The sequence below is a fragment of the Myotis daubentonii genome, chromosome Y, assembly GCF_963259705.1.
Source record: "Myotis daubentonii chromosome Y, mMyoDau2.1, whole genome shotgun sequence".
Taxonomy (NCBI): domain Eukaryota; kingdom Metazoa; phylum Chordata; class Mammalia; order Chiroptera; family Vespertilionidae; genus Myotis; species Myotis daubentonii.
The window spans coordinates 2,406,020-2,433,623 of NC_081862.1; the positions used below are offsets into that span (position 1 = coordinate 2,406,020).

Here is a 27,604-nt window from a genome sequence, read left to right on the forward strand (position 1 = left end):
GAGATGCGTGTTTTAACCACCCTGAGCCAGAGGCACCGGTGCTGACCCCACTCTGAATGACACTCCAAAGCCTGGGTCACCCTCCCGCTTTATAGTTTGGAAAGAGGCACAGAGAATTTGGGGGTCTTGCCTTAGGACACACAGTTGTGAGGGCAGAGCTGAGACTCAAACCCTTGTGGACAGACCTGGTGCCCACATGCTATGCCCCAGGCGAGACTGAGGCAGCACAGGGCCCCTGCTTGGGTGTCCAGACTGAGGCAGCACAGGTGTGTGCACAGGCACACAGGCACACACACACACACACGCACACATATGTACACACACATGCACACACACACCTGCACACACCCTCTCTGACTTTCACCTTTGAGGCTACAGAGGTCTAAGGAATCAGGGGAGGAGCCAGGAGAAGCCAAGGGGTTGGTGGGGTCCTATTCATGTTCCTGGTGAGTGTGTCTCAATCCCTCTCCCTGACGGGGAACTCACTGGACTGACGCCAGATTCCGCCTTCCCGGGTTCAGGTCTGTGGCTGAGGGTTCTTTGAGGCCCTCCTGGAACTCTGCTTTCAGTGATGAGGGGGATCAGGCACGTAGGCTTCAGGTTTGTCTGGACACAAACTTTATTAAAACGAGGCCAAAAGCACCATGAGGGACATTCGTGTTGACATCCCCATAGCACTTACGGAACTGTTTGTCTATTGCCTCTCCTTTTGAAAGCGGAGGATTTGTTTGACCAGTTACTTCTGTACTAATTACACTCTTGGGGAGGGAAAGGGGCCAGCAGGCTTCCTCTAAAGCCCCCTCAGAGCTGGGGTATGAGGTATGCGGTGCCTACACTTGCCCTGTAGCTGCTGAGGTGCAATTTAGGGCTCATGATGCATCCTCCCTGCAAACACCGGGCTTCTCCCCTGAGTGTGTTGTCTGGTGTCTCATGAGATTGGACTTCTGTGTAAAGCCTCGCCCACACTCCCTGCAAACATAGGGCTTCTCCCCTGAGTGTGTTCTCTGGTGTTTGATGAGACTTGACTTATCTCTAAAGCCTCTCCCACACTCCCTACACACATAGGGCTTCTCCCCTGAATGTGTTCTCTGGTGTTTGATGAGAACTGACTTATCTCTAAAGCCTCTCCCACACTCCCTACACACATAGGGTTTCTCCCCTGAGTGTGTTCTCTGGTGTTTGATGAGACCTGACTTATCTCTAAAGCCTCTCCCACACTCCCTGCACACATAGGGCTTCTCCCCTGAGTGTGTCCTCTGGTGTTTGATGAGACATGACTTATCTCTAAAGCCTCTCCCACACTCCCTGCACACATAGGGCTTCTCCCTCGAGTGTGTCCTCTGGTGTTTGATGAGAGATGACTTCTGTGTAAAGCCTCGCCCACACTCCCTACACACATAGGGCTTCTCCCCTGAGTGTGTTCTCTGGTGTTTGATGAGAACTGACTTATCTCTAAAGCCTCTCCCACACTCCCTGCACACATAGGGCTTCTCCCCCGAGTGTGTCCTCTGGTGTTTGATGAGAGATGACTTCTGTGTAAAGCCTCGCCCACACTCCCTACACACATAGGGCTTCTCCCCTGAGTGTGTTCTCTGGTGTTTGATGAGACCTGACTTATCTCTAAAGCCTCTCCCACACTCCCTACACACATAGGGCTTCTCCCCTGAGTGTGTTCTCTGGTGTTTGATGATACCTGACTTATCTCTAAAGCCTCTCCCACACTCCCTGCACACATAGGGCTTATCTCCTGAGTGTGTCCTCTGGTGTTTGATGAGACTTGAATTATCTGTAAAGCCTCGCCCACACTCCCTGCAAACATTGGGCTTCTCCCCTGAGTGTGTTCTCTGGTGTTTGATGAGACCTGACTTATCTCTAAAGCCTCTCCCACACTCCCTGCAAACATAGGGCTTCTCCCCTGAGTGTGTTCTCTGGTGCTTGATGAGACCTGACTTATCTCTAAAGCCTCTGCCACACTCCCTGCACACATATGGCTGATCCCCTGAGTGTGTCCTCTGGTGTTTGATGAGACTTGACTTATCTTTAAAGCCTCACCCACACTCCCTACACACATAGGGCTTCTCCCCTGAGTGTGTCCTCTGGTGTGTGATGATAGATGACTTCTGTGTAAATCCTCGCCCACACTCCCTGCACACATATGGCTTCTCCCCTGAGTGTGTCCTCTGGTGTCTGATGAGATGTGACTTCCGTGTAAAGCCTTTCCCACACTCGCTGCACACATATGGCTTCTCCCCTGAGTGTGTCCTCTGGTGTCTGATGAGATGTAACTTCCGTGTAAAGCCTTTCCCACACTCCCTGCACACATATGGCTTCTCCCCTGAGTGTGTCCTCTGGTGTGTGTCGATATGTGACTTATCATTGAAGCCTTGCCCACACCCTCCATGATTGATTGTTACAATTTTTGACATTCTTACTCCCAAAGATAATTTGCCTCTGTTCTTTGGATTCACGTCCTGGCCTGTGCTGGGCTCTTCCTCCATTATTCTCTCACGCTCACTGGAGCTCCCTATTTGTCTGTTGGGAGGCTTGAAAGAGTCCCTTGAAGTTCCTCTGTGCCTGATCCTTTTAAGCAAAGGTTTGGAAGTTCCTTTGACCTCTTGACCTTCAGCTTTGTCATTCCACCCATGTGGACCAGGATGTTGCTGCTGCTGTTGATTTTGACGCTCTGGGCCGGGTTCCTCTGACTGGAGGTTTTTTCCTGCAGGTGCTCCTGGCAGAATCTCAGAGGGGTGATTGCGTTTCACATGTTGGCTGAGGAATGTCTGACTGGAGAAGGCCACAGAGCAGGAGGGACATGTGTGGATCTCTGGCTTTGGTTCTGCTGAAGGAGAAAGTTTTGGTCAGGGCATGTGTGGGCAAGGCTGCCTGTGCCTTACGCTCTGTCTCCTGGTAAGACCTGTCTCCAGAATCATTCTGTGTTGACAGTGCAAGCTCTGCCTCCCACAAAGTGTTCCTTCACAGTCTACTTTTCTTTTTCTTTGTCTGCACTACTCTTCTTCAGAAATCCAGAGACCCCATATCAAAGTCTTTTCTACAGCCCTGGTCAGTGTGGAACAGTGGATAGAGCCTCAGCCTGTGGACAGAAAGGTCGTGGGTTTGATTCCCATCAAGGGCATGTGCCTTGGTTGCAGGCTTCTACCCGGCCCAGGACCTGGTCAGGGATTGTGCAGGAGGCAACAAATCGATGTGTTCCTCTCACATTGATATTTATCTCTGTCTTTCCCTCTGTCTTTCACTCTCTATAAAAATCAATGGAAAAATATCCTTGGGTGAGGATTGAAAAGAAAAAAGGTCTTACAGATCAAGGACCATCAGAAGCCATTTGACTCCTTATATGGGTTTGACTATCGTGACATTTCCATATACATGTATCTTCTAAGTCATGTTAAAGAGAAAAACCACAGGCCTGGCCAGGTATCTCACTGGTTGAGCACCAACCCATGAACCAGGTCGTCACCAGTTTGATTCCTGGTCAGGGCACATGCCCAGGTTTTGTGCTCTATCCCATCAGGAGGCAGCTGATCCATGTTGATATTTCTATCTCTCTCTTCATTTCCCTTCCTCTCTCTCTCAAATCAATAAAAATATTTAAAAATAGAGGAACAATACGCCCCAACTAGCAATTGCTTCTCTCAGTTTTCCACAAATCTTAAAATGGAAATATGTCTTTCCTCACACAGTATTCCTACTTGATTTCTTTCAGTGTTAGCCTATTTCAAATACACTACAAAGTCCTGTTTCAAAATATCTCCCCAACCATGCCCTAGCCAGTTTGGCTCAGTGATAGAGCGTCACCTTGGGGACTCCAGGCTCCTGGGTTCGATTCTAGTCAAGGGCACGTCCCTTGGTTGCAAGCTCAATCCCCAGCCCTGGTTGGGGTGCCCGTGGGAGACAAGCTATTGATGTTTCTCTCTCTGTCTCTCCCCCTTCTACCCTCTCTCAAAAAATAATCAGTGGAAAAATATCCTTGGGTGAGGATTAACAACAACAACAAAAATATTTCCCCAACCTGCTTCTTACACTCCTGACTCCCGTCCCTCTCCAGCCAGTCTGCCTTCCTCTCTCACTTGGAGTTGAAATAATCTCGGAGGGGATTCCCCACTGAAGTTTATTTTCCAAAAAATTTAACAAAGCATAGTTTTAGAACATGCCACTCTGCAGCTGAAAACTGCTCAATTGTCCCGTCTCACTCAAGAAAGTCCCCAGTATCTCAGCTTGGATCATAGGCACTGTATTTCCAGGCTGCTAGGCATCTGTCCAACCTCTGTTCTTACCCTCTGTACCGAGACTGAGACGGGAGTAGCCCTCAGCCAGCTCTACACCCCACCTCTTTCCTTCCCTGCACCAGCCACTCCTTCTGCCTGGGACCTTGTGACACAACTGTTGTAACTGTTGTCTCCTGAGAAAGCCTTCCCTTGACCTTTGCAATCCGACACACCCACCTTCCCCTCACAGTGATCCCTAGGCACTTGTCCTGGGCCCGTTTTCTCCAAAGTGCTAACCACTGTGTAATATTAAGCACATGCACATATGTCTGCCAGGGCTTCCCTCCTTCACCAGCCACCTGCTCAGGAGCAGTGATTCTGATCATCCTGTTGATCTGTATTTCCAGCTCCCAGAACTCTGGGTGGCACCGCGTAGGAATTCACATGGCAAGTCACAAAATAATGAATGAATGCATGTTAACACACACATTTCATTTAGAAATATGCAGTAAATGAAGAAGAAACAGCTAAAGTGTTAAAAAAAACAAACAAAACAGCAACCCACAAACAACCACCTTGATAAGAGAGCTGGCTAAGTGCCTGAAACCTTTTTTTTTTTTTTTTTTTTTTGCCTCTAACCCTTTCAGCACTATATGATGCTGTGTATTTTGTGCATGAAGAATTTTTTAAAATGGAACAAATATAGCCCCTGGCCAGTGTGGCTCAGTTCGTTGAGCATTGTCCCATTCACCCAGAGGTAGCCAGTTTGATTCCTGGTCAGGGCACATGTCTGGGTGGTGGACTTGATCCCCAGTAGGGATAATGAAGGAGGCAGCAGATTAATATTTCTCTCCCTCTCCCTTCATCTCTGTCTCTAAAACCAATAAAAGCATATTTTTAAAAATTAGAACAAAAATAAAAATATTAAAATTGTTCCTAAGAATCAAAAACCTATGTGATGAGCCATCAATTTCTGCAGCATCTGATTTGAAGCTTTGCTGACTCTAGAGTGGAGTTTACTCTACTTGAGAGTTGGAGCATGAAAACTTCTAAGAATTCTTTCTTTCCATGTTGAAGAAGAGTGGTGCCCACCTCTCCCGGCCACAAGCTCTGTCTTCCACTTGCTGCCCCTCTTGATGCCCAGCTTTTGGCCATACTCTTCTCCATACCAGACCAGCAGCTCACAGCCCTTCCTCACGACCCGGCAGGTTCGGTAGAAAATCTGCCTGTGATATTGAAAGGCCACCAGGTTCTGTTCTTGGTCATCCCGGGCGCAGTTCACATACCTGGCGTTGAGGCAGATGAAAGGAAAGAAAAGCACAGGCGATGAGTTTCCACTACCTGTCATATTTGTGCCCAGCTCCTCACTGAAGCTTAAGGCCCTCAGCACTGATGGCACCCACACCCATGCTCCTGGGGAAACTTCTGTTCAATGTCCAAGCCTCTGTCACAATGTCATGTGAATTCCTGTCTCTAAGTCCTGCTCACAGTGCTCATCCTGCCTAATGCCATTTCCAAAGCCTCATTGCAGACTTCCCCATCAAACCTGGTGACCTCTAGCTTCTCTAAGCTGTAAGTCAGGTTCTGTGTTACACCACAGAACTCGGGGCTTGATCTAGGACTCACATCATTCAACACTCAGTCCAAGTCTACCTTCTCTTCAGAGGCCTTTGTCGAGTCTCCCCACACTTTATTGAAGGCATCATTCAGTTGCCTCCCCCAGGTTCCCACAGAAACGTGGAGGTCTCTCTGTCTTAGAAAAATAACACAGAACAATAGTAGTTTATTCATAATCTGTCTCCCCTGACACAAGAGAGCCCCTCAGGAAAGGGCCATGAGCACTATTACTCTGCAGGCTCCAACACCCAGTTGTAGTTAGAACTGAGTCTGGGATGATGTGCTGCCCTCACAGGTTTAGACTATCCTTAGTTCAAGGCTATCTGGGCACTGGGCACTTCTTGAAAAATAGGAAAATTAGAGTTAAATGTTTATGAAATAAAATGTTTCATGTCCGTCTGCAGTAAGTCCTCCCTAGGGTCATGGATTGTGTAATCTGTGTAAGTAATGGATTCCTTCCTCTAAACTGGAACATAGTAGGTGTTTAACTAATGTCCATTAGATAAATCACAGAGTAATACAGGGTCCTCAAGGTTTTCCCAGTCAGTGCCCAAACCAGAGACTTCTATTTTGAGGACATATGCTATACTTTTACCTCCTTTTTTCCTAAATGTCTCTAGATGTTAAAGATCACTGTATGGAGAAAAAAGGGGAACAGAGAACTGAGGGAGACCATTAGGGAGGCATGATGGGAAGGACAGACATGTGGGTTGTGAGGCATGAGTATCCTCTCTGGCACCCAGAAGCCTAGTGACCTTACCTCATCCAGTTGGCCTGAGATGTATCCTTTCCATCCACATACTCATAGCAGTTTCTCCCTTTGGTGATCTGCATTTCAGGAAAAGAAGTTAAAGGCCGTGTGTGTGTGTGTGTGTGTGTGTGTGTGTGTGTGTGTGTGTGTGTGTGGTTGTGTGTATATAATAGAAGAATTACTTTATTCTACTGTCATCAAATCTCTTTCAGCCTGCATGGTGATTCAACTGCCAATGGTGATCACAGGATATTTTTCTTACTCATCATCTACACGTCGGAATTGATTTGTCCACTAAGCAGGAGCCCCCAAGGGAGGAGTCTGTACCACTTTGCTCCCATTTACCCTCTGATCCTTAGAGAGGAGCTCCATGTTCATGCAAAGTCCGCCCAGTACACAGAGCTAACTAACCATATGGTCCCCATCCATGTCCTAGCATGTAGAAGGTGGGGGCCCCCCAAGCCACAGGAGGGACGGGGAAGCCAGAGGACAGGGAAGAGGTAAAGTTCTCACCAGCCAGGAGTAGCCGTTGTTGGCTGTGGCTTCATCTTCTGTGATCTGACCCTCATAAGGGCCAAAGTGCAGGCCCTCGGGCAGATCACATTCCTCATTCCACACTCCAAGCCCAGCCTCAGGGATGCCTGATGGTCCGATTCTCAACCCAGGGGGCAGAGTGAGGGCTGAGCGGTTGGCATGCCCCTTGTCCGCGGCACTGTCTTTTACAAACGTAGGAGGCCCATGCACAGCACAGCTGTCAATGAAGAAGTTCTGACACTTCTCACAATCTGGAGGCAAGAGCAACAGGGAAGAGGGAGGGTGCAGTGCATGTTCCTGGACATGAAGAGCTTCGGAAAGAGCTCACATCAGTGAGCCTCAATCCTGTACTCCCGGTCACGAGAGGAAGGGAATGATTTGGGCACCCAAAGACCAAGTGAAATTCTTGCATCAAGACATAACATGCTCCTTGGTGAGGGTGAGCTTACATAGGTAGTCATCGTCCTGGGGCTCGCTGACCTCTTGGTAGACACAACACTTCCTCTCTCGTAGGCTATACATCTTCACTTCGATCTCCTTTCTCCTGAGGTCTACATGGGAGAAGGGCAGGTGACTGAGGGGATGAGGCCTGGAACATTAGTCCCTATCTTATCAGAAAACACACAATGTCCTACCATCAAATGATCGCCTGTTCTATTATAGTATGTGGTATTTTCCTCCATTAACTAAAAGACTAGCACTCCACACTGACTATTGGTGGCTGATTCAATTTTAGTTTCTAGATGATCCCATTATGAGGTTCATCCTCCCAAGCTTTGGTCATTCATAAGGTATGTATTGAGGGAACATTATGCGTTAGGCACTGAGTAAAGACCTGGGCACACAACACCAAGAGAATATGGTTGCTATTATCACAGATGGATTTATTGGACAACTTGCATGTGTCAATTGTTTAAGGTTTAATTTAATGCTATCAAACTTTATGTGGCCCATGTTTCCTTATGTTCACTTTACACATTAGCATTCAGGAGCTCAGAGAGTTGGTAAGATTAGCTCAAAGCTTCAGCGCTCACTCCAGTTTCAAATCCAGGCCTATGCAAAGTCCACCCCACATACCTAGGCTATACTGATTAGCCTTTCTAGAAGAATTAGTGAAACTGAAATCTCCAAATTATGTAACTTACCCAATTTCGATCTAGGGTGCTGTCCAGAGGGACTTACTTCTCCAGGAGGGGGCACTGGTTTCTGAGTCTGCTCTGAGCCACTGGTGGTCAACAAATTTGCTGTTCCTGACAATTCCTTCAAAGTAGACTCATTACTTAATGACGTCCTGGACTTTGCCTTCAATGTGGAAGTCCCATATTAAAAGGTAACATGCATTTATTTAATTATGTAGGGTTTATGATATATTTTCACATACATGACTTCAATAAACACTTCAACAACTCTGAAATACCTGGGAAGTATGAATATTAGAGGAAAAAGAAATGGCCAATGTGGGTTGTGAATTGAAGACTAGAACCCGTGCCTTAAGGATCTTTTTTTTTTATAGAACAGTGAGAGTGAAAGATACTGGTAAGAAAATAAGTCATAGTTGGGCCCTAACCAGTGTAGCTCAGTTGATAGAGTGTCAGCCTGCGGATTGAAGGGTCCTTAGTTCTATTCCGATCAAGGGCCAGTGACTTGGTTGCAGGATCCTCCTCCCTGGCCCATGCCCTGGTCTGGACTTATGCAGGAGGCAACCAATCAATGTGTCTCTCACATTGATATTTCTCTCTGTCTCTCCCTCTCTCTTCTATTCTCCCTAAAAATCAATGAGAAAATATCCTTGGGTGAGGATTAAGAATAAAAAAGAAAGAAAGGAAAATAGTTGGCAGAGCCCTGGCTGGTGTAGCTCAGTTGGTTGAACTGAAGGGTTGCCGGTTCCATTCCCGGTCATGGTACATGTCCTGGTTATGGGTTAGATCCCAGGTGGGGGTCTGTGTAGGAGGCAACCGATCCATGTTTTTCTCTCTCACTGATGCTTCTCTCCCTCTCCCTTCCTCTTTCTCTCTAAAATCAATAAAAACATATATTTTTAAAAAGAAATGGCTGGCAGAAACCTATCATGAAAATAAGGAAAATTATGCTAAAACTAGAGACCCAGTGCACGAATTCATGCACCAGCGGGGTCCCTCATCCTGGCCTGTGGGATCAGGCCAAAACTGGCGCTCCGACATTCCCCGAGAGGTCCTGGATTGCGAGAGGGCACAGGCTAGGCTGAGGGACCCCACTGGGGCACGATCGGGGCTGGGGAGGGACGCGGGAGGTTGGCCAGCTGGGGAGGAACCGCAGGAGGACTCCAGGGTGTGTCCGGCCATCTCGCTCAGTCCTGATCAGCTGGACCCCAGCAGCAAGCTAACCTATAGGTCAGAGCGTCTTCCTCCTGGTGATCAGTGCACGTCATAGCAACTGGTCTACCGGTTGACTGTCTGCCCCTTGGTGGTCAGTGCACATCATAGCGAGCAGTTAGTGGCATTAGCATGTCATCATCATATTATGCTTTGATTGGTTGAACGGGCGACTGGACACTTAGCATATTATATAGGATGTGCAAATTAGTATATCACGGAAAGAATATTTGTAATTAGAGTAGTTGGATCCCACCAATTCTGTTTGAATAAGGTTGTGCTACTAGCTAGTTCTCTTCATTTTTCCTGACCTATAACATGCTAATTCTTAATGTTATAATGAACATGACATATAACGGTGTTCACCAAAGTGTTCTGTGAGCTCTTTGATACAGTGTGAATGTCAAATTACAGTCCTGCTATCAATGTACCTCTCAGTCGTCTCTGTATTTGAAATCACATGTAAATTATCTTCATTATTTTTTGACCCTATTCTAGTTTAATTTGTAAATTTTAAAGCACTCTTTCAGCCAACATTCAGGGGCCCTCAGGGACCCTGAGCTGGGCCTGGGACTTCTGGAAGAGAAAAATCTGCTGTGAACCAAAGAGCTCACAATGCAGACGTAGGCAGGCGGAGCAAATGATTCAAACAAGATGACACTGGCCTAATTAGAGCTCAGAGAAAGAAGCCATGCTTCTTACTGGAATGAGCATTCAAAACCAGTTCCAGATGGATGAGCTTCTATTGAATAGTGTGTCATCTCTATGAAGTTCTTAAGTCACTTTATTTATTGTTTCTCAATTGTCAAACCTGAAGCTCCCCAGAGTTGAGAGGTGCTTTCTTTTATTTGACCAGGAGGCTCTGATGCTGGGGTTCCTATGTCCTTCTTCATGGGGGACCATTCACTGTGCAAACTGCCTATATGTCAGTAAGCTTCCGCGAGTCGGAAGTCTTGTTGCATCTCTCACGGCAGCATAGTGTTTGGAATCATCAGTCAGTGAAAGATGTAATCATGTATGGATAAGACAGTGGAAACTGCATAAAAGTATGGAAATTTTAATGAGCTTGTAAGTGGTTTAGAGATGAAGCTATGGATTAGAGTGCATGCCCACCAATACTGTGATCTCAGACATATAATCAAACACTTGTATATGTCTGAAACCTCAGTTTCCTCATCAGAAACGGTGATAGTTATAGTACCTACCTCATAGGGTTGTGGTAAGGTTTAAGTGAGTTTATTCACGTAGAATTCTTAGAGTCTGAAGCATTGTGAAGATAAAACCCGTGGCAGCTACTATTGTAGCTGATGTTATTAACGACTGAGATGATATTGGGCATTTTGTTGAAGAGGTCAGGAAAGAAAGGTGGCAGTTTCTAGGCTGCACTCTGATTTTTTCTCCTCTTCCCTGCATTTGCATCCAGGAGGAAGAATTTCTTTTCAACAGGATTTGGGGAATACTCACCTTCTGATGTTTATTCTGTTCCACTCTGAAGGCCACCCAAGAAGGTTTAGCTAAAAGATGGTGAGAAATCAATAATACATATAAGTTCAGAGAGGAAGGGAGAGGGCGAGGGAGAGAGAGAGAAACATCAATGATGATAGAGAATCATGGATTAGCTGTCTCCTGAACACCCCACAGCAGGGATCGAGCGCACAACCTGGGCATGTCCCCTGACTGGGAATCGAACTGCGACTTCGTGGTTCATAGGTCGATGCTCAATCTCTGAGCCACGCCTGCCGGGTCAGAAATCATTTTTGGTTGGTAATTATTTCAAAATCTGGGGATTCTTATTTTTTCAGAATTCTGAATCAGAGAGTGATCTAAGGACAGACCAAGGATGATTGGAAATGTTTTTTGATGTTTCATTAGGCTTATGCTTTTATTAGGAGCATCAGCTAATTTTCTTAAAATGTTTAAAAATAGACAAAACCCCATCTGTACTTCATCCTCTGTTCAAGATATATATATATATATATATATATATATATATATATATATATATATATATATATATATATATATATATATTTAAATTTGCCTAGCCGTGGCTGGGCGGCTCAGTTGGTTGGAGTATTGTCTTGTACACCACAAGGTTTCAGGTTTGATCTGTATTGGGGTGTACACGGGAGGCAACGGATAAATGTTCCTCTCTCACATTGATGTTTCTGTCTCCCTTTCTGTCTCTCTCCTTTCCTCCCTCTAAATTCAATGAATATCCTTGGGTGAGGATTTAAAAAATAAAATTGCCCTAAACAGCAAAAAAAAAAAAAAATTGGCCTTTCATGACACACATATAATGACAGTCACGTAACTGCAAAGAATCTCTACTCTGCAACCTGGCCCTTTCTCCTCTCTGCCTTCTGTCTTCACACTGGCCTTGTCCAGTCCAATGGCACCAGGACCACCTTGCCTCCTTTCTTTCTTATCCTTCCTCCTTTGCACATGTGGACTGTGCCACCTTTCCTAATCACTAGATTCTGATCAGCATCACACAGTCTTAGGAACAAAGACTCAGGTCTAGTCACCACAGAAACAGAGTTTCGGGCAAGTTAGAGATAACGTCGTGACTTCAGCTATGTTCCAACCTCAGACCCATGGAACTACAGACCCTACCAACCCGACTTTCATGAAACCTGGCAGATGATGCCATGGCTGACATGGAACCTGATACAACAGTGAACTACTTCCTACCCTGGCCCACAACCCAACCCCCTAACTACCATGAGTAATAATTTTCCCATATGTCCCCATGCAGGTCTTAGAGCACTGCTCACCCGTCAGACCTTCCTCCTTCTATGTGATGACAACTCTTCTGAATTAGTTATTTTTTACTCACTTTTATATTTTTGTATACTTGTTTGTTAATGTTCTATATCTATATAATTATATTATTATTCTTTATTTTATTTTATCTTATTTTTTGTTGATCTGTTTCTTATCAGTTTGTAAGTACTAGGTGAATTAGGTTAGTACATTTATTCCTCTTTTTTTCCCCCATAACTCCCCTCTTCCCAGTTCCCACCCCACCCTCCGCCCTCACTCCCCACCCACTGTTCTCATCCATAGGTGCACGTTTTTTGTCCAGTTTTTTCCCGCATCTCCTACGCCCCTTTCCCCCCAAGAATAGTCAGTCCCTTCTCTTTCTATGTCCCTGATTCTATTGTGATCACCAGATTATTTGTTCACTTGATTCTTAGATTCACTTGTTGATAGATGCATGTTTGTTGTTCATAATTTGTATCTTTACCTTTTTTCTTCTTCTTCCTCTTCTTAAAGGATACCTTTCAGCATTTCATATAATACTGGTTTGGTGGTGATGAACTCCTTTAGCTTTTCCTTATCTGTGAAGCTCTTTATCTGACCTTCAGTTCTGAATGATAGCTTTGCTGGATAAAGTAATCTTGGTTGTAGGTACTTGGTATTCATCACTTTGAATATTTCTTGCCATTCCCTTCTGGCCTGCAAAGTTTCTGTTGAGAAATGAGCTGACAGCCGTATGGGTATTCCCTTGTAGGTAACTGAGTTTCTTTCTCTTGCTGCTTTTAGGATTTTCTCTTTGTCTTTTGCTCTTGGCATTTTAATTATGATGTGTCTTGGTGTGGCGCTCTTTGGATTCCTTTTGTTTGGGTTCTCTGCGCTTCCTGGATGTGTAAGTCTATTTCTTTCACCAGGTGGGGGAAGTTTTCTGTCATTATTTCTTCAAATAGGTTTTCAATATCTTGCTCTCTCTCATCTTCTGGCACCCCTATAATTCTGATGTTGGTACGCTTGAAGCTGTCCCAGAGGCTCCTTACACTATCTTCATATTTTCAGATTCTTTTTTCATTTTGCTTTTCCAGTTGTGTGTTTTTTGCTTCTTCGCATTTCGAATCTTTGACTTGATTCTTGCGCTCCTCTGGTCTGCTGTGGGGTGTCTGTACAATATTCTTTATTTCAGTCAGTGTATGCTTAATTTCTAGTTGGTTCTTTATCACAATATCGACGATCTCATTAGATTTCTTGAGAATCTCACTACATTTATCAGCGGTCTCACCAGTCTTTTCGAGGGCCTTACTCAGTTTATCGGCAGCTTCTAGACAGTTCTTGAGAGACCTTAAAAGTGTGGTTTTGAGCTCTATATCTTCCATTTCTGACATTTGCATCCTGTTTCTTTGTCTCCGCATTTTTTTATCTTTTCTTGGTGCACCCCCTAGTGGTCTTTGTGCGCAGTCTTGTTGTAGTTAAGCCTTGATTGTTGTCGGTTGGCAATACCGGGGGTGATTTGACCTCCAGGCTAACTGGCTATGAGAGTCAGCTGTGTCTGCAGTGGGAGAGCTTCTGTGCTGGATCTCTAGGGCGGTGCTAATCTAGCGTTTGCCTGAGGCTATGCGGCAAGTGGCTCTGCGCAGGGCTTGGGCGGGGCGGGTCCCCGGGGATCTACAGGGCGGGCTGCAGCGCGCAGTTATGGCTGCTCTCAGTTCCATCCCTAGGGGCTCTGCCTCACAGACTCCCAGCAACTGCTGCAAACCTCGGAGAGAAAGCTGCCTTCGAGTTCCGACCGAAGCCAGACAGTCCCGCTTCTCCTGTTTGAATCTGGGTCCCTAGAGACTCGCCCGGATCTGGAGCTCAGAGTCAGAAACTCCCTCCCGATTGAAAACAACAACCGCACACTCCGAACCTGAGTATTTCACTTCAGCACTGCGCCTCCTCTGAGTCTGGGTATGATATTCTCTTTCCTCCTAGTTGTAGAATTTCCACTCAGCTAGCCTTCCTGTGGTTCTGGATGATGTCCGTTCTGTCTTTTAGGTGTACCCTTGAATTGGTTGTTCGAGGCAGCAATCTCCTGCGTTAACCTATGCCGCCATCTTGGTTTCCAGGCTTTATCTTATTTGTTTCCATCACCATTTATCGCCCTCTACTATTATCTTTTAATCCTCACGTGAGAATATATGTTTATTGATTTTAGAGAGAGAGGAAGAGAAAGAAAGAGAGGGAAACATAGATATGAGAGAGAAACATCGATCACTTGTAGCCCATACACACCCCTACTGGGGGTGGAACCCAAAAATTTTTGGTGTATGGGAGGATGCTCCAACCAACTGAGGCACCAAGCAATGGCTATTTATTTATTTTTATTTTGAAAGAATGTTTATTAAAGCTGGGGACAGTGAAACAAGGAAGGACTTAGGATAGAAGCAGCAGCAGGAGAGCGCCTAGGCTGGGCTGCTGTGTTGCTCTAGAAAGGTTAAAGGAAAGAATTCAGCCTAGGCGGGCTGCTTTGGCTCATTGGAAAGTCATAGCAAAGGGGCCTTGGAGCCAGGTTCAGGGGGTTAGCCTGAATGACCTGCCACTACCCATACTCCCTGGTGCAAGTCTCCTGGGTCTCTTAGTTTAGGAGATGCACACCTAGTGGGGGGGGGAGTAGAGGGGAAAGGGTGAGGGGTGTGTGTGCTCCCAGAGAGAGAACAGCTTAAGAAAATTATATATATATATATATATATATATATATATATATATATATATATATATCCTATCTAATAAAAGAGAAACATGGTAATTGGCATACGACCACTACCCTTCCCATTGGCTAATCAGGGCAATTTGCAAATTAACTGCCAGCCAAGATGGCGGCCGGCAGCCAGGCAGCTTGAAACTAACATGAGGCTTGCTTGCTTCAGTGACAGAGGACTCCAAAATTCCCTGCCTGCGGCTGCAGGCCTCTGACCTGCAACTCTAAGCAACTATGTAACAAATATAGAAGCTAAACAAAACCCCAGAAACCTGCTTTAGTCCTGGGCTTCAGCCAGCAGGATCACAGCATTGTAAGCAAAGGCCAGAAACCTACTTTCACCAGTGGAGGCCTAAGAGCTGGAGCCAAACCTCAGAGCTAAAGCTGGCCCAGAATAAAAAAAAAAAAGAAAAGAAAAAAAGGAGTGGTTGGGAGCTTCAGTCACCCCCAGCCTGAAAACAGCCCTCAGCCCCTCACCCAGACTGGCCAGGCACCCCAGTGGGGACCCCCACCCTGATCCAGGACACCCTTCAGGGCAAACCAGCCAGCCCCACCCATGCACCAGGCCTCTATCCTATATAGTAAAAGGGTAATATGCCTCCCGGCACCGGGATCAGTGTGACGGGGGCAGCGCCCAAACCCACTGATCGCCCTGCGGCTCTGTGTGTGACAGGGGCCGGGGCCACAACCCCCCAGCCTCCACATGGGCCCTGCTCTGTGTGTGACGGCGTAGAGCCATAACCTCCCCATCGGCCCTGCCCTGAGTGTGAGAGTGGCGGCGCCCCAACACCCTGATCAGCCCTGCTCTGTGGGCGATAGAGGGCCGCACCCCAAACCCCTGATGGGCCCTGCTCTGGGAGTGACAGGGAGCAGCGCCCCAACCCCCTGATTGGCCCTGCTCTGTGAGTGACAGGGGGCAGTGCCCCAACCCCTGATTGGCCCTGCTCTGTGTGTGACAGGGGGTGGTGCCGCAACCTTCCCATCGACCCTGCCTTGAGTGTGACAGGGGGCGGTGCCCCAACCCCCCAATCGGCCCTACCCTGAGCGTGACTGAGGGTGGCATCGCAACCTCCCGATCGCCCTGCTCTGTGCATGACAGGGGGCGGCACCCCAACTCCCCAATCAGCCCTGCTCTGAGCCCAACCAGGGGCTGCACCTAGGGATTGGGACTGCCCTCTGCCACCCGGGAGCAGGCCTAAGCCAGCAGGACGTTATCTCCCAAGGCGTCCCAGACTGTGAGAGGGCACAGGCCGGGCTGAGGGACCCCCCCCCCCAATGCACAAATTTTTGTGCACCGGGCCTCTAGTATATATATACTAGAGCACCATTGCAGGAAATTTATAAATTTATGTACCGGGAATGGCGGCCGGGGGGGGGGGGGGGGGAGGGGGATTCCTCACCCCGACCTGTGCCCTCTGTGCCTCTGACAGTCTGGGAGCCCTGCGATCCATCGCCTTCAGATGGAGGACTGGTTCAGCAGCCCCAGCTGTGCATTGGTGGCCTGGGCCTCCCTCTTTGGGGTGACGGGGAGCCCCCATTGATCACCCAGTGGCTAGTGGCTAGTGGCCTGGGCCTTTCTCTGCAGGGCATCATGGGGGATGGTGGGGCCGGACCAATTGTGTTTTACAGGCCTTGGCTGGCCTGACGCCAGTGGGTGTCAGAGCCTGGTCATCTGGCCAGTCCTTCAGCTGGTCCTCCCTGGATTTGCATATTATGGTTTTATTATTGTAGATTTGGGGGGTGGGTCTGGGTGAAGGTGAGAAAAGGGCGAGAAATGGGGGAACTTCTGTGATAGTGTCAACACTAAATCTGTATATAATTATTGTTACACATTGAAAGAGGTTCTCTGACCCTGGCCAGTGTGGCTAAGTGGTTGAGCCTCGACCTATGAACCGTGAGGTGGGGGGCCGGCAGGAGGCAGCGATGGAGGTTCCTCTCTCTCTCACTCTCTCTCTCTCTGTAAAATAAATGATTCATAAAAAGGGGTTTATGTGAACAGCCCCTGGTGTGTAACTGCTCTGCCTCTTGCTCCTCCCCGGTAACTCCTGAGAGCCCGCCCGACCAACACCTGGTCGGGGTCAGGCACCTGCACGCCCTCCGCCCGCACCTCGCGGCCTCGGGGTCCACTCTTCATCCGAGTCCTCGGAGTCCTCCGCCCCGTGCCTGGCTGTTCTGCCGCGGCGACTCATGAAGGCGGGTCGAGGGGCCCTGAGACCTGGAAGGAGAGAAAGAAAGAGTCTGTCCTGCGGGCGAAGAGCTGAGGGATGAACAGCAGAGCCAGCGCCGAGCGGGGCGGAGCCGGGGCCCTGGACGGAGCCCCCCAACCCCCCGCGGCCCCGCCACCCCCTCCCGGTCACCAATGCTGAGGAGCGCCTCCTAGTTGCTCTTCACGTTCCGGTGCCGGGCTCGCTCCCAGGCGCCCATCTGCGCCCACTCCTCCCGGGAGAAGTAGTGGGCCCACTCCTCCCGGGAGAAGTAGATGGACACGTCCCTGCAGGCGGCCCTGGGCTGGAGGAGAGACCGTCCGTCCGTCCGCCCCGGCCCGAGGGGGGGCGCCCCGCCTCCACCCCGTCCCCACCCCCGTCCCCACCTCCACCCCCGTGGACCCCCTCACCTTGGTTCTGTGCCCTGCTCTCCCCGCCTCCTCTCGGGCCGCTCCTGGGGGTCCCTGTCGGGGTTTATGGTGCCGCCAGCCCAGTCCCAGCAGGAGGCCGCAGTGCCTGTGTGAGGAGGAGGCGCTGACGAACCCGCTCCCGCCTCAGGACAGACTGGGACCGGGACCAGGTGGCCAGGGCCACAGCCATTAAGACCCACCAGGGGGCGCCTCCTTCCCTGGGAGGCTGGGGCGGTCTCAGGGGGCGACTGAGGGGCGCGGTCAGGAGTCTGAGGGGCGGGGTCGGGGGGGGACTGAGGGGCGAGGTGGGGGGTGTGAGGGGCGCGGTGTGGGGGTCTGAGGGGCTTGGTCGGAGAGGACTGTGGGCACGGTGGGGGGTGTGAGGGGCGCGGTGGGGGGTGTGAGGGGCGCGGTCAGGAGTCTGAGGGGCGTGGTGGGGGGGGACTGAGGGGCGCGGTGGGGGGTTGAGGGCCCTGGGGGTGGAGGTGGAGGCGCCCTGACATTGGGGGTGCTGTGCCGGGAGGAACCGGGTTCGGGAATGGCACCCGCGATCCCGGAGCAATGCACGCGGGAGGAGGCGCCTCAAGGGGCAGAGACGTCACGGGCTGAGGAGATGGGCCCGCGGGACACAATCCGGGTCTTTCTGGCCAGGAAACTTGGGGAGCTCGGGTGAGAGGATTTGGGCTCCTGCACAGAGATTTGGGGTCTCAAGGACAGGCTTCAGGGTTTCGGGTCTCGGAGGTGGGGATTTGGTCTTTCTGGGGTGCCGTGGTTAGGGAGCCCGGGCTCGGGGTGTGCTGGGTCTGAGCTTTGGGGGATTGAGCGTTCCTCTGGGCGCGGAGCCCGGGGGTCCTCCGGGTTAGCGGACTTGGGGTGCGTGGAGGCTGACAGAGTGGGAGCCTCTCGGGAGGACACCCCGGGTCTTCGGCTGGGGGTTGAAGGCCGGCGGCAAAGGGGTTCCCACGCGAGGCACCCGTTTAACTGTGGGTCTCCCTGCGGCGCTGCGCACCTGGCCGAGGTCCCCTCAAACCCACGCGCTGCCCGCCGCGCGCTCCCGCCCTCAGGCTTGTGAGGCGGCGGGAGGGGGAGCTTCCCGCACCCAGAGCGTCAGAGGCAGCCGCCAATCAGTGATGCGGTCACAGGGCCCTGCCTGCCAATGGGCGGTCAGAAACGCGGAAAGGGCGGGGCGCAGGGTGCAGCCTTCCTGCCAGTCAATGGCAGAATCTTGTCGAAAGAGCCCGCCTTCCGCCCTCAACCCCTGGTGGTGATTGGCTACCCAGGGTCCTGCGAGTGTCCGTCAAGAAGCTTTCAGCCAGGCACGGCTGGGCGGTGTCCAGGGCTCGGATTCCTGTGGTTTCGCGGAGGGACTCCAGGAGCCCGGAGCCCCCCGCCCGGGCAGGTGTTGGGGTGACACATCCTTCCTGCCGCCTGACCCAGTCTGTGTTCCACCCGACGGTATTTAGGTCCCGGACTGTCTTCCAGGCGCGTGTGTTCGCTTCCTTAGCGAGAGGACCAGGCGGTAGGCCGGGAGTTGCCTTCTGGGAAACAGGGATTCCCACTAGAACAGCGGTTCTCAACCTGTGGGTTGCGACCCCTTTGGGGGTCGAACGACCCTTTCACAGGGGTAGCTTAAGACCATCGAAAAAACACATATATAATTACATATTGTTTTTGTGATGAATCACTATGCTTTAATTATGTTCAGTTTGTCACAATGAAAATACATCCTGCATATCACACATTTACATGACGATTCATAACAGTAGCGACATTACAGTGATGAAGTAGCAACGAAAATAATTTTATGGTTGGGGGCCAGCACAACATGAGGAACTGTACTAAAGGGTCGCGGCATTAGGAAGGTTGAGAACCACTGCCTTAAAGGAAGCTGTCAGCCAATTCCTTTGCGAAAACGATCCTCTGGGTCCCTCTTGTGGCCATTCAAAGAATAACACCTTATGCTTCTGTCCGTGGTTCTGAAATGTTAGCTAATGTCCCGTGAATTTGATGGAAAAGTCTACCCAACAAATCACAAACAAACAAAACCTACAGAAAACCCTACAAAATCATCGAGGCTGTCCAGGGTGCAATTATTCCTTCCCCGGATGGACTGAAGTCACGGGTCTGGCTTTTGCACCCCTTCCTGTCCCAGCCCTGCAGAGGGAGGCCTTGGCTGCTGCACTGACATGGGGAAGCTGTGCGTTCAGTAATTCAGTCCGTAACCTAGAGGCTGCCATGATTGGAGCAGTCAGTCCTGGGGCGGCCGCCGTCACCAAGGCAGCCAGTACAGGACAGGTCTCCTTTCCTGAGGCAGCCAGTAACCCGGCGGCCGCTATGATTGCAGCAGCCAGTCCGTACAGCGAGGCGCAAGGGTATCGCAAGAACGTGTTATTACCACTAGACTCAGCGGCTTCTGTAGGGCATTACTGAGGCAGCTAGTACTCTGGAGGCTGCAATGATCAATGTAGCCTAGAGGCGGGCATTACTGAGGCAGTCCTTCCCCTGTAGGCTGCCATTATTGATGCAATCAGTACCAGGGAGGCTGTCATTGTTGATGGCACCTCCAGATGCAGGGTATCATGGGAACATGTTAGTAGCGCGAAAAAATTTCAATTTAAACTTTTGTGTTGAAACCCAGTATGTTTTTTTTTTAAATATAGTTTTATTGATTTCAGAGATGAAGGGAAAGGGATAGAGATGGAAACATCAATGATGAGAGAGAATCATGGATCAGCTGCCTCCTGTATCACCCCCTCCCTACTGCGGATCCAGCCCGCAACCGGGGCATGTGCCCTGACCGGGAATCAAACCAGGGGCCCTTCAATACATAGGTTGACACTCTCCCCACTGAGGCACACTGGCCAGGGCCACAGTGGTTTTTTTTAGAAATATACATTTCTACTAGTTCAGAAAGGAAGAGAGAAAGATCAATGATGAGTGATCATCATAGATTGGCCGCCTTCTGCCAGAAGAAAGAGTGACATTTGCTCTCATCTGCTAAGCAGAAGGAATAGGCCTGGCCAGTGTTGTTCACTGGTTAGACCTTCGGGTGCCCAGGGAAGGGTCGCTGGTGGGATTCCTGGTCCAGAGCACATACCTGGGATGCAGGCTTCATTGCCTGCCCCAGTCTGGGCTCTTGTGGGAGCCAAAGATGCATGTGTCTCTTGCATATTCATGTTTGCGTTTTTGTTTCTTCTCTATCCCCTCCCTCCCTCTCCCCCCTCCCTCTGTCAGTAAAAACATATCCTCTGGTAAGAATTAACCAAAACATAAACAAGAAAAACGTACAAAGAAGGAAAAGCTTTGGAGGGTGTGAAAAAGCAGCATACCCCTAAAGAAAGGCACCTTGATGAGCAGAGCATTCAGCTCCGCTGATGTTTTTCCAAGGAATGTGTCTATAAGATAAAAATAAAATGTATGAGTGTCTCTCAGCTGGCAAGATCCTGACACAACACGACGAGGCCATTCTAGCGCGGTCCTTGCAGGGTCTCCCAAGCCACCACGTTTGGGCGAGGCTCTGAGGGGGGGGGGCGAGGCCTGGACAAGCAGGGGAAAGCGAGGCGTGAAGGAGGCGGGGAATGGACAGAGGAGGGTCCTGCACGTGCTCTCCTCTACTGCGTTGTGTCGCTGCTCCCAGAGTCCCCCAAACTGAGAAGATGGGAGCAGACTCACCCGGTGTCAGTGACCGAGGGACATACAGGCTGAGGGACACACAGACTGAGGGACACATAGACCGAGGGACACAGAGACCGAGGGACACACAGATAATCGAGGATGCAGTGGCCTGGAGAGGTGACATCCGGGAACCTGTGACCACTGTGCTGGTTCCTTTTATCCTCCCAGATGTACCTTCTCAGAGGTTTTTGACTCCAGAACCCTGGATTCCATTTCCACAGACAGCACCTACTTCATGGTGACTCTGCCCAAGACCCAAGACCTCTCTGGACATCCATTCACACATCAGTTGTTTGAAAAGTGATCTCAAACTTATTCTATATAGTTACTGTATGTATGAAAAATAAATCCGAGCCAAGCAGTCATCTGTGTGATGTATTCTACATTTGTATTATACATACATTTTATTTTAGAAAACGACATTTCCCGTACAAAGTTGCCTTCCTAAGTGTAATTAAGTGAGCATGTTAAAAACTTTGTAAGAGTGGCCCTAACCGGTTTGGCTCAGTGGATAGAGCGTCGGCCTGCGGACTGAAGGGTCCCAGGTTCGATTCCGGACAAGGGCATGTACCTTGGTTGCGGGCACATCCCCAGTAGGGAGTGTGCAGGAGGCAGCTGATTGATGTTTCTCTCTCACCGATGTTTCTAACTCTCTATCCCTCTCCCTTCCTCTCTGTAAAAAACCAATAAAATATTAAAAAAAAAACTTTGTAAGAGTGAATGTTTTACTTGGCAAATGTTTAGAAACTTGGTAAGTATTACTGTGTATCGCTGCCCAAGGAACTGTTGGGGGTCATGTGTTGTCACCAAAGCAGAATGTTTGCTAAATGACTGGTCCCCTTGTTGAGACAACCTTCATGGTTTTCCCTTCATTCTGTTATGAACCTATAGGCAGAAGGTAGAAGTAGGCTTGTACTGATGCCACAGCTCCCACCTGCTGTGATGATGGAAACAGGCCTGATGCTCCAAGCAGCATGAGAACACCAGCAAGGTAAAGGCTCTCATCCCCCTGGCATGTAATCTACCCAGCCAGGGCCGCACTGTCTTTGTAGAAAGAGGTCATCCAAATAGCAACACACAGCCCAGCAAGCGAGGCTCAATGAGTGAGTGCTGACCTATGAACCAAGAAGTGCCCTTGATTCCTGGTAAGGCCACCCCCATCACCTGATTGTTTCTCTTTGTCTCCCTGTCCCTCTGTGTGTCAGATCAAGAACAACAGATTTAAAATAAAACTGGAAACTGTCAAATCTGCTCCTATCCTCCTCCCAATAGGTATCAGATTTTACCGAAAACACCCACCACTTGTCTTTCCTAGTCATTGTGAGAATTCCAGTTCATGAATGTTCACAGTATCTCAGTTTAAAACGTGTGTGCACATCTACACCCAAACAGCGGAGCATCGCATCCTGGAGAATTTTCCATTTCCTTCCAAAGGAAGTGAGATGTGTCACACTGGACATGGAAACAAATGGTAGAAAAAGCTGTGCATGAAGTTAAAGGCTAATCATTGCAACCTGGGAAAGATGTATTCAACAAATCAAGGCGTGACTAGTCAAACCAGAACCTTCCTGTATGTGGAGGTTTGGGCACGGGTACACCAACATTTTTAATGTGAATGAGGACTTGATTGTGCAAAGCTTTCCTTCACCCCCTGAGAGATACTCACCGGAGGTGCTGAGCCACTTGGAAATGTGTGGTGTTTCAATGCGATGCTGGGGGTGGGGGTTTGCCCCTCCTGACCTGAGCGAGAGAGCCCACCTTCCAATGTGCACAGGGCCCCTGCTTGGGTGTCAACAGCTCCATGACTGTGGGCTGGCTCCTCCCGAGTCTGCTGAGACCCACAGAAAACAATATCCCAACTGGCAGATTTCTCCTGGTCCTGAGGTGTTTCAGGATTGGGTTAATGTGGGAAAACACGAGTATGAAGGTGAGGCTCAATGGTTGCTTCTGAGAGTTTCAGGTCACCAACCCAAGCCCTCAGTCATTGTAGGGAATGAGGTTTCCATTCTTCACATAGAAATGCCATCATTTTTTTAAATGTATTTTTTATTGATTTCAGATAGAAAGGGAGAAGAAGGGGGGTGGAGAGAGAGAGAGAGAGAGAGAGAGAGAGAGAGAGAGAGAGAGAGAGAGAGAGAGAGAACATCCATGATGGCAGAGAATCATGGATCTGCTGCCTCTTGCAGGCTCCACACTGGGGATCAAGCCCACAACCCGAGCATGTGCCCTGACCAGGAATTGAACTCTGACCTCCTGGTTCATAGGTCGATACTCAAGTGCTGAGCCATGCCAGCCGGGCGGGAGAGGGAAGGTTATGGTCCCAGGTCATGGGTTTGGGTACCCCCTGCAGGAGCTCTCCTCCAGAAACAGGTTCTGTGCTAGGTCCCTCGGGCTGAGGGGTGACGGGCCCTCACCACGTGTGCCTGCTCCCTGCATGGACGTCCGCTCTGTTTTAAGAAAAGCGGGGCCTCTGGTTGCTGGGGCCCCATCGCCTCCACAGGCAGATGCTTACCTGTTCCCTGGAGCCTCGCTGGACTCCCACACATGGGCCCATGAGGGTCGGTGCTCCTGGCCTCAGTGGACATTACCTGTGAACCGGTGGCCAGGAATGACCGACACGGCCTGCCTGCTCTGCTCACGCGGGTCCATGGCCCATCAGACTCCCCATAAGAAACGTGCAGTTAAGGATTTCAGACAGGTCAGGGGAGGGTGAGAACCGCAGACCCAGGTACAAGGCCAGGCACCAGGAGCTGCTGCGAGGTGGGCGTCGCACACACTGTGAGGTGAGGTGCACCCAGCAGCTCTCAGCAGGGTGGTGAGGGCCTTTGTCCTGGTCAATCTCAGTGCCACCTGCCCAGGCTCAGTGGGAGGGGGTGGCCGGGGGAGGAGCATGCCTGACCCCACGCCTCCTGCTCAGGCAGCCGAGTCCACGCAGAACAGTGGGGCTGCTTGAGCTCTATACTGGCTCCTCGGCCCCACTCCCTCTGCCGCCCTTGTCCACCTCAAGGCCTGTCAGACGCTGTTCACCGAGAGATGCGTGTTTTAACCACCCTGAGCCAGAGGCACCGGTGCTGACCCCACTCTGAATGACACTCCAAAGCCTGGGTCACCCTCCCGCTTTATAGTTTGGAAAGAGGCACAGAGAATTTGGGGGTCTTGCCTTAGGACACACAGTTGTGAGGGCAGAGCTGAGACTCAAACCCTTGTGGACAGACCTGGTGCCCACATGCTATGCCCCAGGCGAGACTGAGGCAGCACAGGGCCCCTGCTTGGGTGTCCAGACTGAGGCAGCACAGGTGTGTGCACAGGCACACAGGCACACACACACACACACACGCACACACATGTACACACACATGCACACACACACCTGCACACACCCTCTCTGACTTTCACCTTTGAGGCTACAGAGGTCTAAGGAATCAGGGGAGGAGCCAGGAGAAGCCAAGGGGTTGGTGGGGTCCTATTCATGTTCCTGGTGAGTGTGTCTCAATCCCTCTCCCTGACGGGGAACTCACTGGACTGACGCCAGATTCCGCCTTCCCGGGTTCAGGTCTGTGGCTGAGGGTTCTTTGAGGCCCTCCTGGAACTCTGCTTTCAGTGATGAGGGGGATCAGGCACGTAGGCTTCAGGTTTGTCTGGACACAAACTTTATTAAAACGAGGCCAAAAGCACCATGAGGGACATTCGTGTTGACATCCCCATAGCACTTACGGAACTGTTTGTCTATTGCCTCTCCTTTTGAAAGCGGAGGATTTGTTTGACCAGTTACTTCTGTACTAATTACACTCTTGGGGAGGGAAAGGGGCCAGCAGGCTTCCTCTAAAGCCCCCTCAGAGCTGGGGTATGAGGTATGCGGTGCCTACACTTGCCCTGTAGCTGCTGAGGTGCAATTTAGGGCTCATGATGCATCCTCCCTGCAAACACCGGGCTTCTCCCCTGAGTGTGTTGTCTGGTGTCTCATGAGATTGGACTTCTGTGTAAAGCCTCGCCCACACTCCCTGCAAACATAGGGCTTCTCCCCTGAGTGTGTTCTCTGGTGTTTGATGAGACTTGACTTATCTCTAAAGCCTCTCCCACACTCCCTACACACATAGGGCTTCTCCCCTGAATGTGTTCTCTGGTGTTTGATGAGAACTGACTTATCTCTAAAGCCTCTCCCACACTCCCTACACACATAGGGTTTCTCCCCTGAGTGTGTTCTCTGGTGTTTGATGAGACCTGACTTATCTCTAAAGCCTCTCCCACACTCCCTGCACACATAGGGCTTCTCCCCTGAGTGTGTCCTCTGGTGTTTGATGAGACATGACTTATCTCTAAAGCCTCTCCCACACTCCCTGCACACATAGGGCTTCTCCCCCGAGTGTGTCCTCTGGTGTTTGATGAGAGATGACTTCTGTGTAAAGCCTCGCCCACACTCCCTACACACATAGGGCTTCTCCCCTGAGTGTGTTCTCTGGTGTTTGATGAGAACTGACTTATCTCTAAAGCCTCTCTCCCACACTCCCTGCACACATAGGGCTTCTCCCCCGAGTGTGTCCTCTGGTGTTTGATGAGAGATGACTTCTGTGTAAAGCCTCGCCCACACTCCCTACACACATAGGGCTTCTCCCCTGAGTGTGTTCTCTGGTGTTTGATGAGACCTGACTTATCTCTAAAGCCTCTCCCACACTCCCTACACACATAGGGCTTCTCCCCTGAGTGTGTTCTCTGGTGTTTGATGATACCTGACTTATCTCTAAAGCCTCTCCCACACTCCCTGCACACATAGGGCTTATCTCCTGAGTGTGTCCTCTGGTGTTTGATGAGACTTGAATTATCTGTAAAGCCTCGCCCACACTCCCTGCAAACATTGGGCTTCTCCCCTGAGTGTGTTCTCTGGTGTTTGATGAGACCTGACTTATCTCTAAAGCCTCTCCCACACTCCCTGCAAACATAGGGCTTCTCCCCTGAGTGTGTTCTCTGGTGCTTGATGAGACCTGACTTATCTCTAAAGCCTCTGCCACACTCCCTGCACACATATGGCTTCTCCCCTGAGTGTGTCCTCTGGTGTTTGATGAGACTTGACTTATCTTTAAAGCCTCGCCCACACTCCCTACACACATAGGGCTTCTCCCCTGAGTGTGTCCTCTGGTGTGTGATGAGAGATGACTTCTGTGTAAATCCTCGCCCACACTCCCTGCACACATATGGCTTCTCCCCTGAGTGTGTCCTCTGGTGTCTGATGAGATGTGACTTCCGTGTAAAGCCTTTCCCACACTCGCTGCACACATATGGCTTCTCCCCTGAGTGTGTCCTCTGGTGTCTGATGAGATGTGACTTCCGTGTAAAGCCTTTCCCACACTCCCTGCACACATATGGCTTCTCCCCTGAGTGTGTCCTCTGGTGTGTGTCGATATGTGACTTATCATTGAAGCCTTGCCCACACCCTCCATGATTGATTGTTACAATTTTTGACATTCTTACTCCCACAGATAATTTGCCTCTGTTCTTTGGATTCACGTCCTGGCCTGTGCTGGGCTCTTCCTCCATTATTCTCTCACGCTCACTGGAGCTCCCTATTTGTCTGTTGGGAGGCTTGAAAGAGTCCCTTGAAGTTCCTCTGTGCCTGATCCTTTTAAGCAAATGTTTGGAAGTTCCTTTGACCTCTTGACCTTCAGCTTTGTCATTCCACCCATGTGGACCAGGATGTTGCTGCTGCTGTTGATTTTGACGCTCTGGGCCGGGTTCCTCTGACTGGAGGTGTTTTCCTGCAGGTGCTCCTGGCAGAATCTCAGAGGGGTGATTGCGTTTCACATGTTGGCTGAGGAATGTCTGACTGGAGAAGGCCACAGAGCAGGAGGGACATGTGTGGATCTCTGGCTTTGGTTCTGCTGAAGGAGAAAGTTTTGGTCAGGGCATGTGTGGGCAAGGCTGCCTGTGCCTTACGCTCTGTCTCCTGGTAAGACCTGTCTCCAGAATCATTCTGTGTTGACAGTGCAAGCTCTGCCTCCCACAAAGTGTTCCTTCACAGTCTACTTTTCTTTTTCTTTGTCTGCACTACTCTTCTTCAGAAATTCAGAGACCCCATATCAAAGTCTTTTCTACAGCCCTGGTCAGTGTGGAACAGTGGATAGAGCCTCAGCCTGTGGACAGAAAGGTCGTGAGTTTGATTCCCATCAAGGGCATGTGCCTTGGTTGCAGGCTTCTACCCGGCCCAGGACCTGGTCAGGGATTGTGCAGGAGGCAACAAATCGATGTGTTCCTCTCACATTGATATTTCTCTCTGTCTTTCCCTCTGTCTTTCACTCTCTATAAAAATCAATGGAAAAATATCCTTGGGTGAGGATTGAAAAGAAAAAAGGTCTT

General features: G+C 49.9%; 1 protein-coding gene and 1 pseudogene across 1 annotated transcript; both read right to left on the bottom strand.

The window, feature by feature from the left end:
* Window positions 1–1,241: 1,241 nt before the first annotated feature.
* Window positions 1,242–17,412, bottom strand: LOC132225522 (histone-lysine N-methyltransferase PRDM9-like; the record flags this gene model as incomplete). The annotated part of the gene is made up of 10 exons (XM_059680618.1): window positions 17,325–17,412; window positions 17,075–17,182; window positions 10,941–10,990; window positions 8,271–8,427; window positions 7,575–7,676; window positions 7,105–7,376; window positions 6,601–6,668; window positions 5,316–5,509; window positions 2,059–2,836; window positions 1,242–1,809 (listed from the first exon to the last, which is right to left on the bottom strand). Coding segments are annotated over exons 2-10 (2,271 nt in total), but the record flags the coding sequence as incomplete, so codon positions are not given.
* Window positions 17,344–27,604, bottom strand: part of LOC132225620 (histone-lysine N-methyltransferase PRDM7-like) — a 30,875-nt pseudogene continuing 20,614 nt past the window's right edge.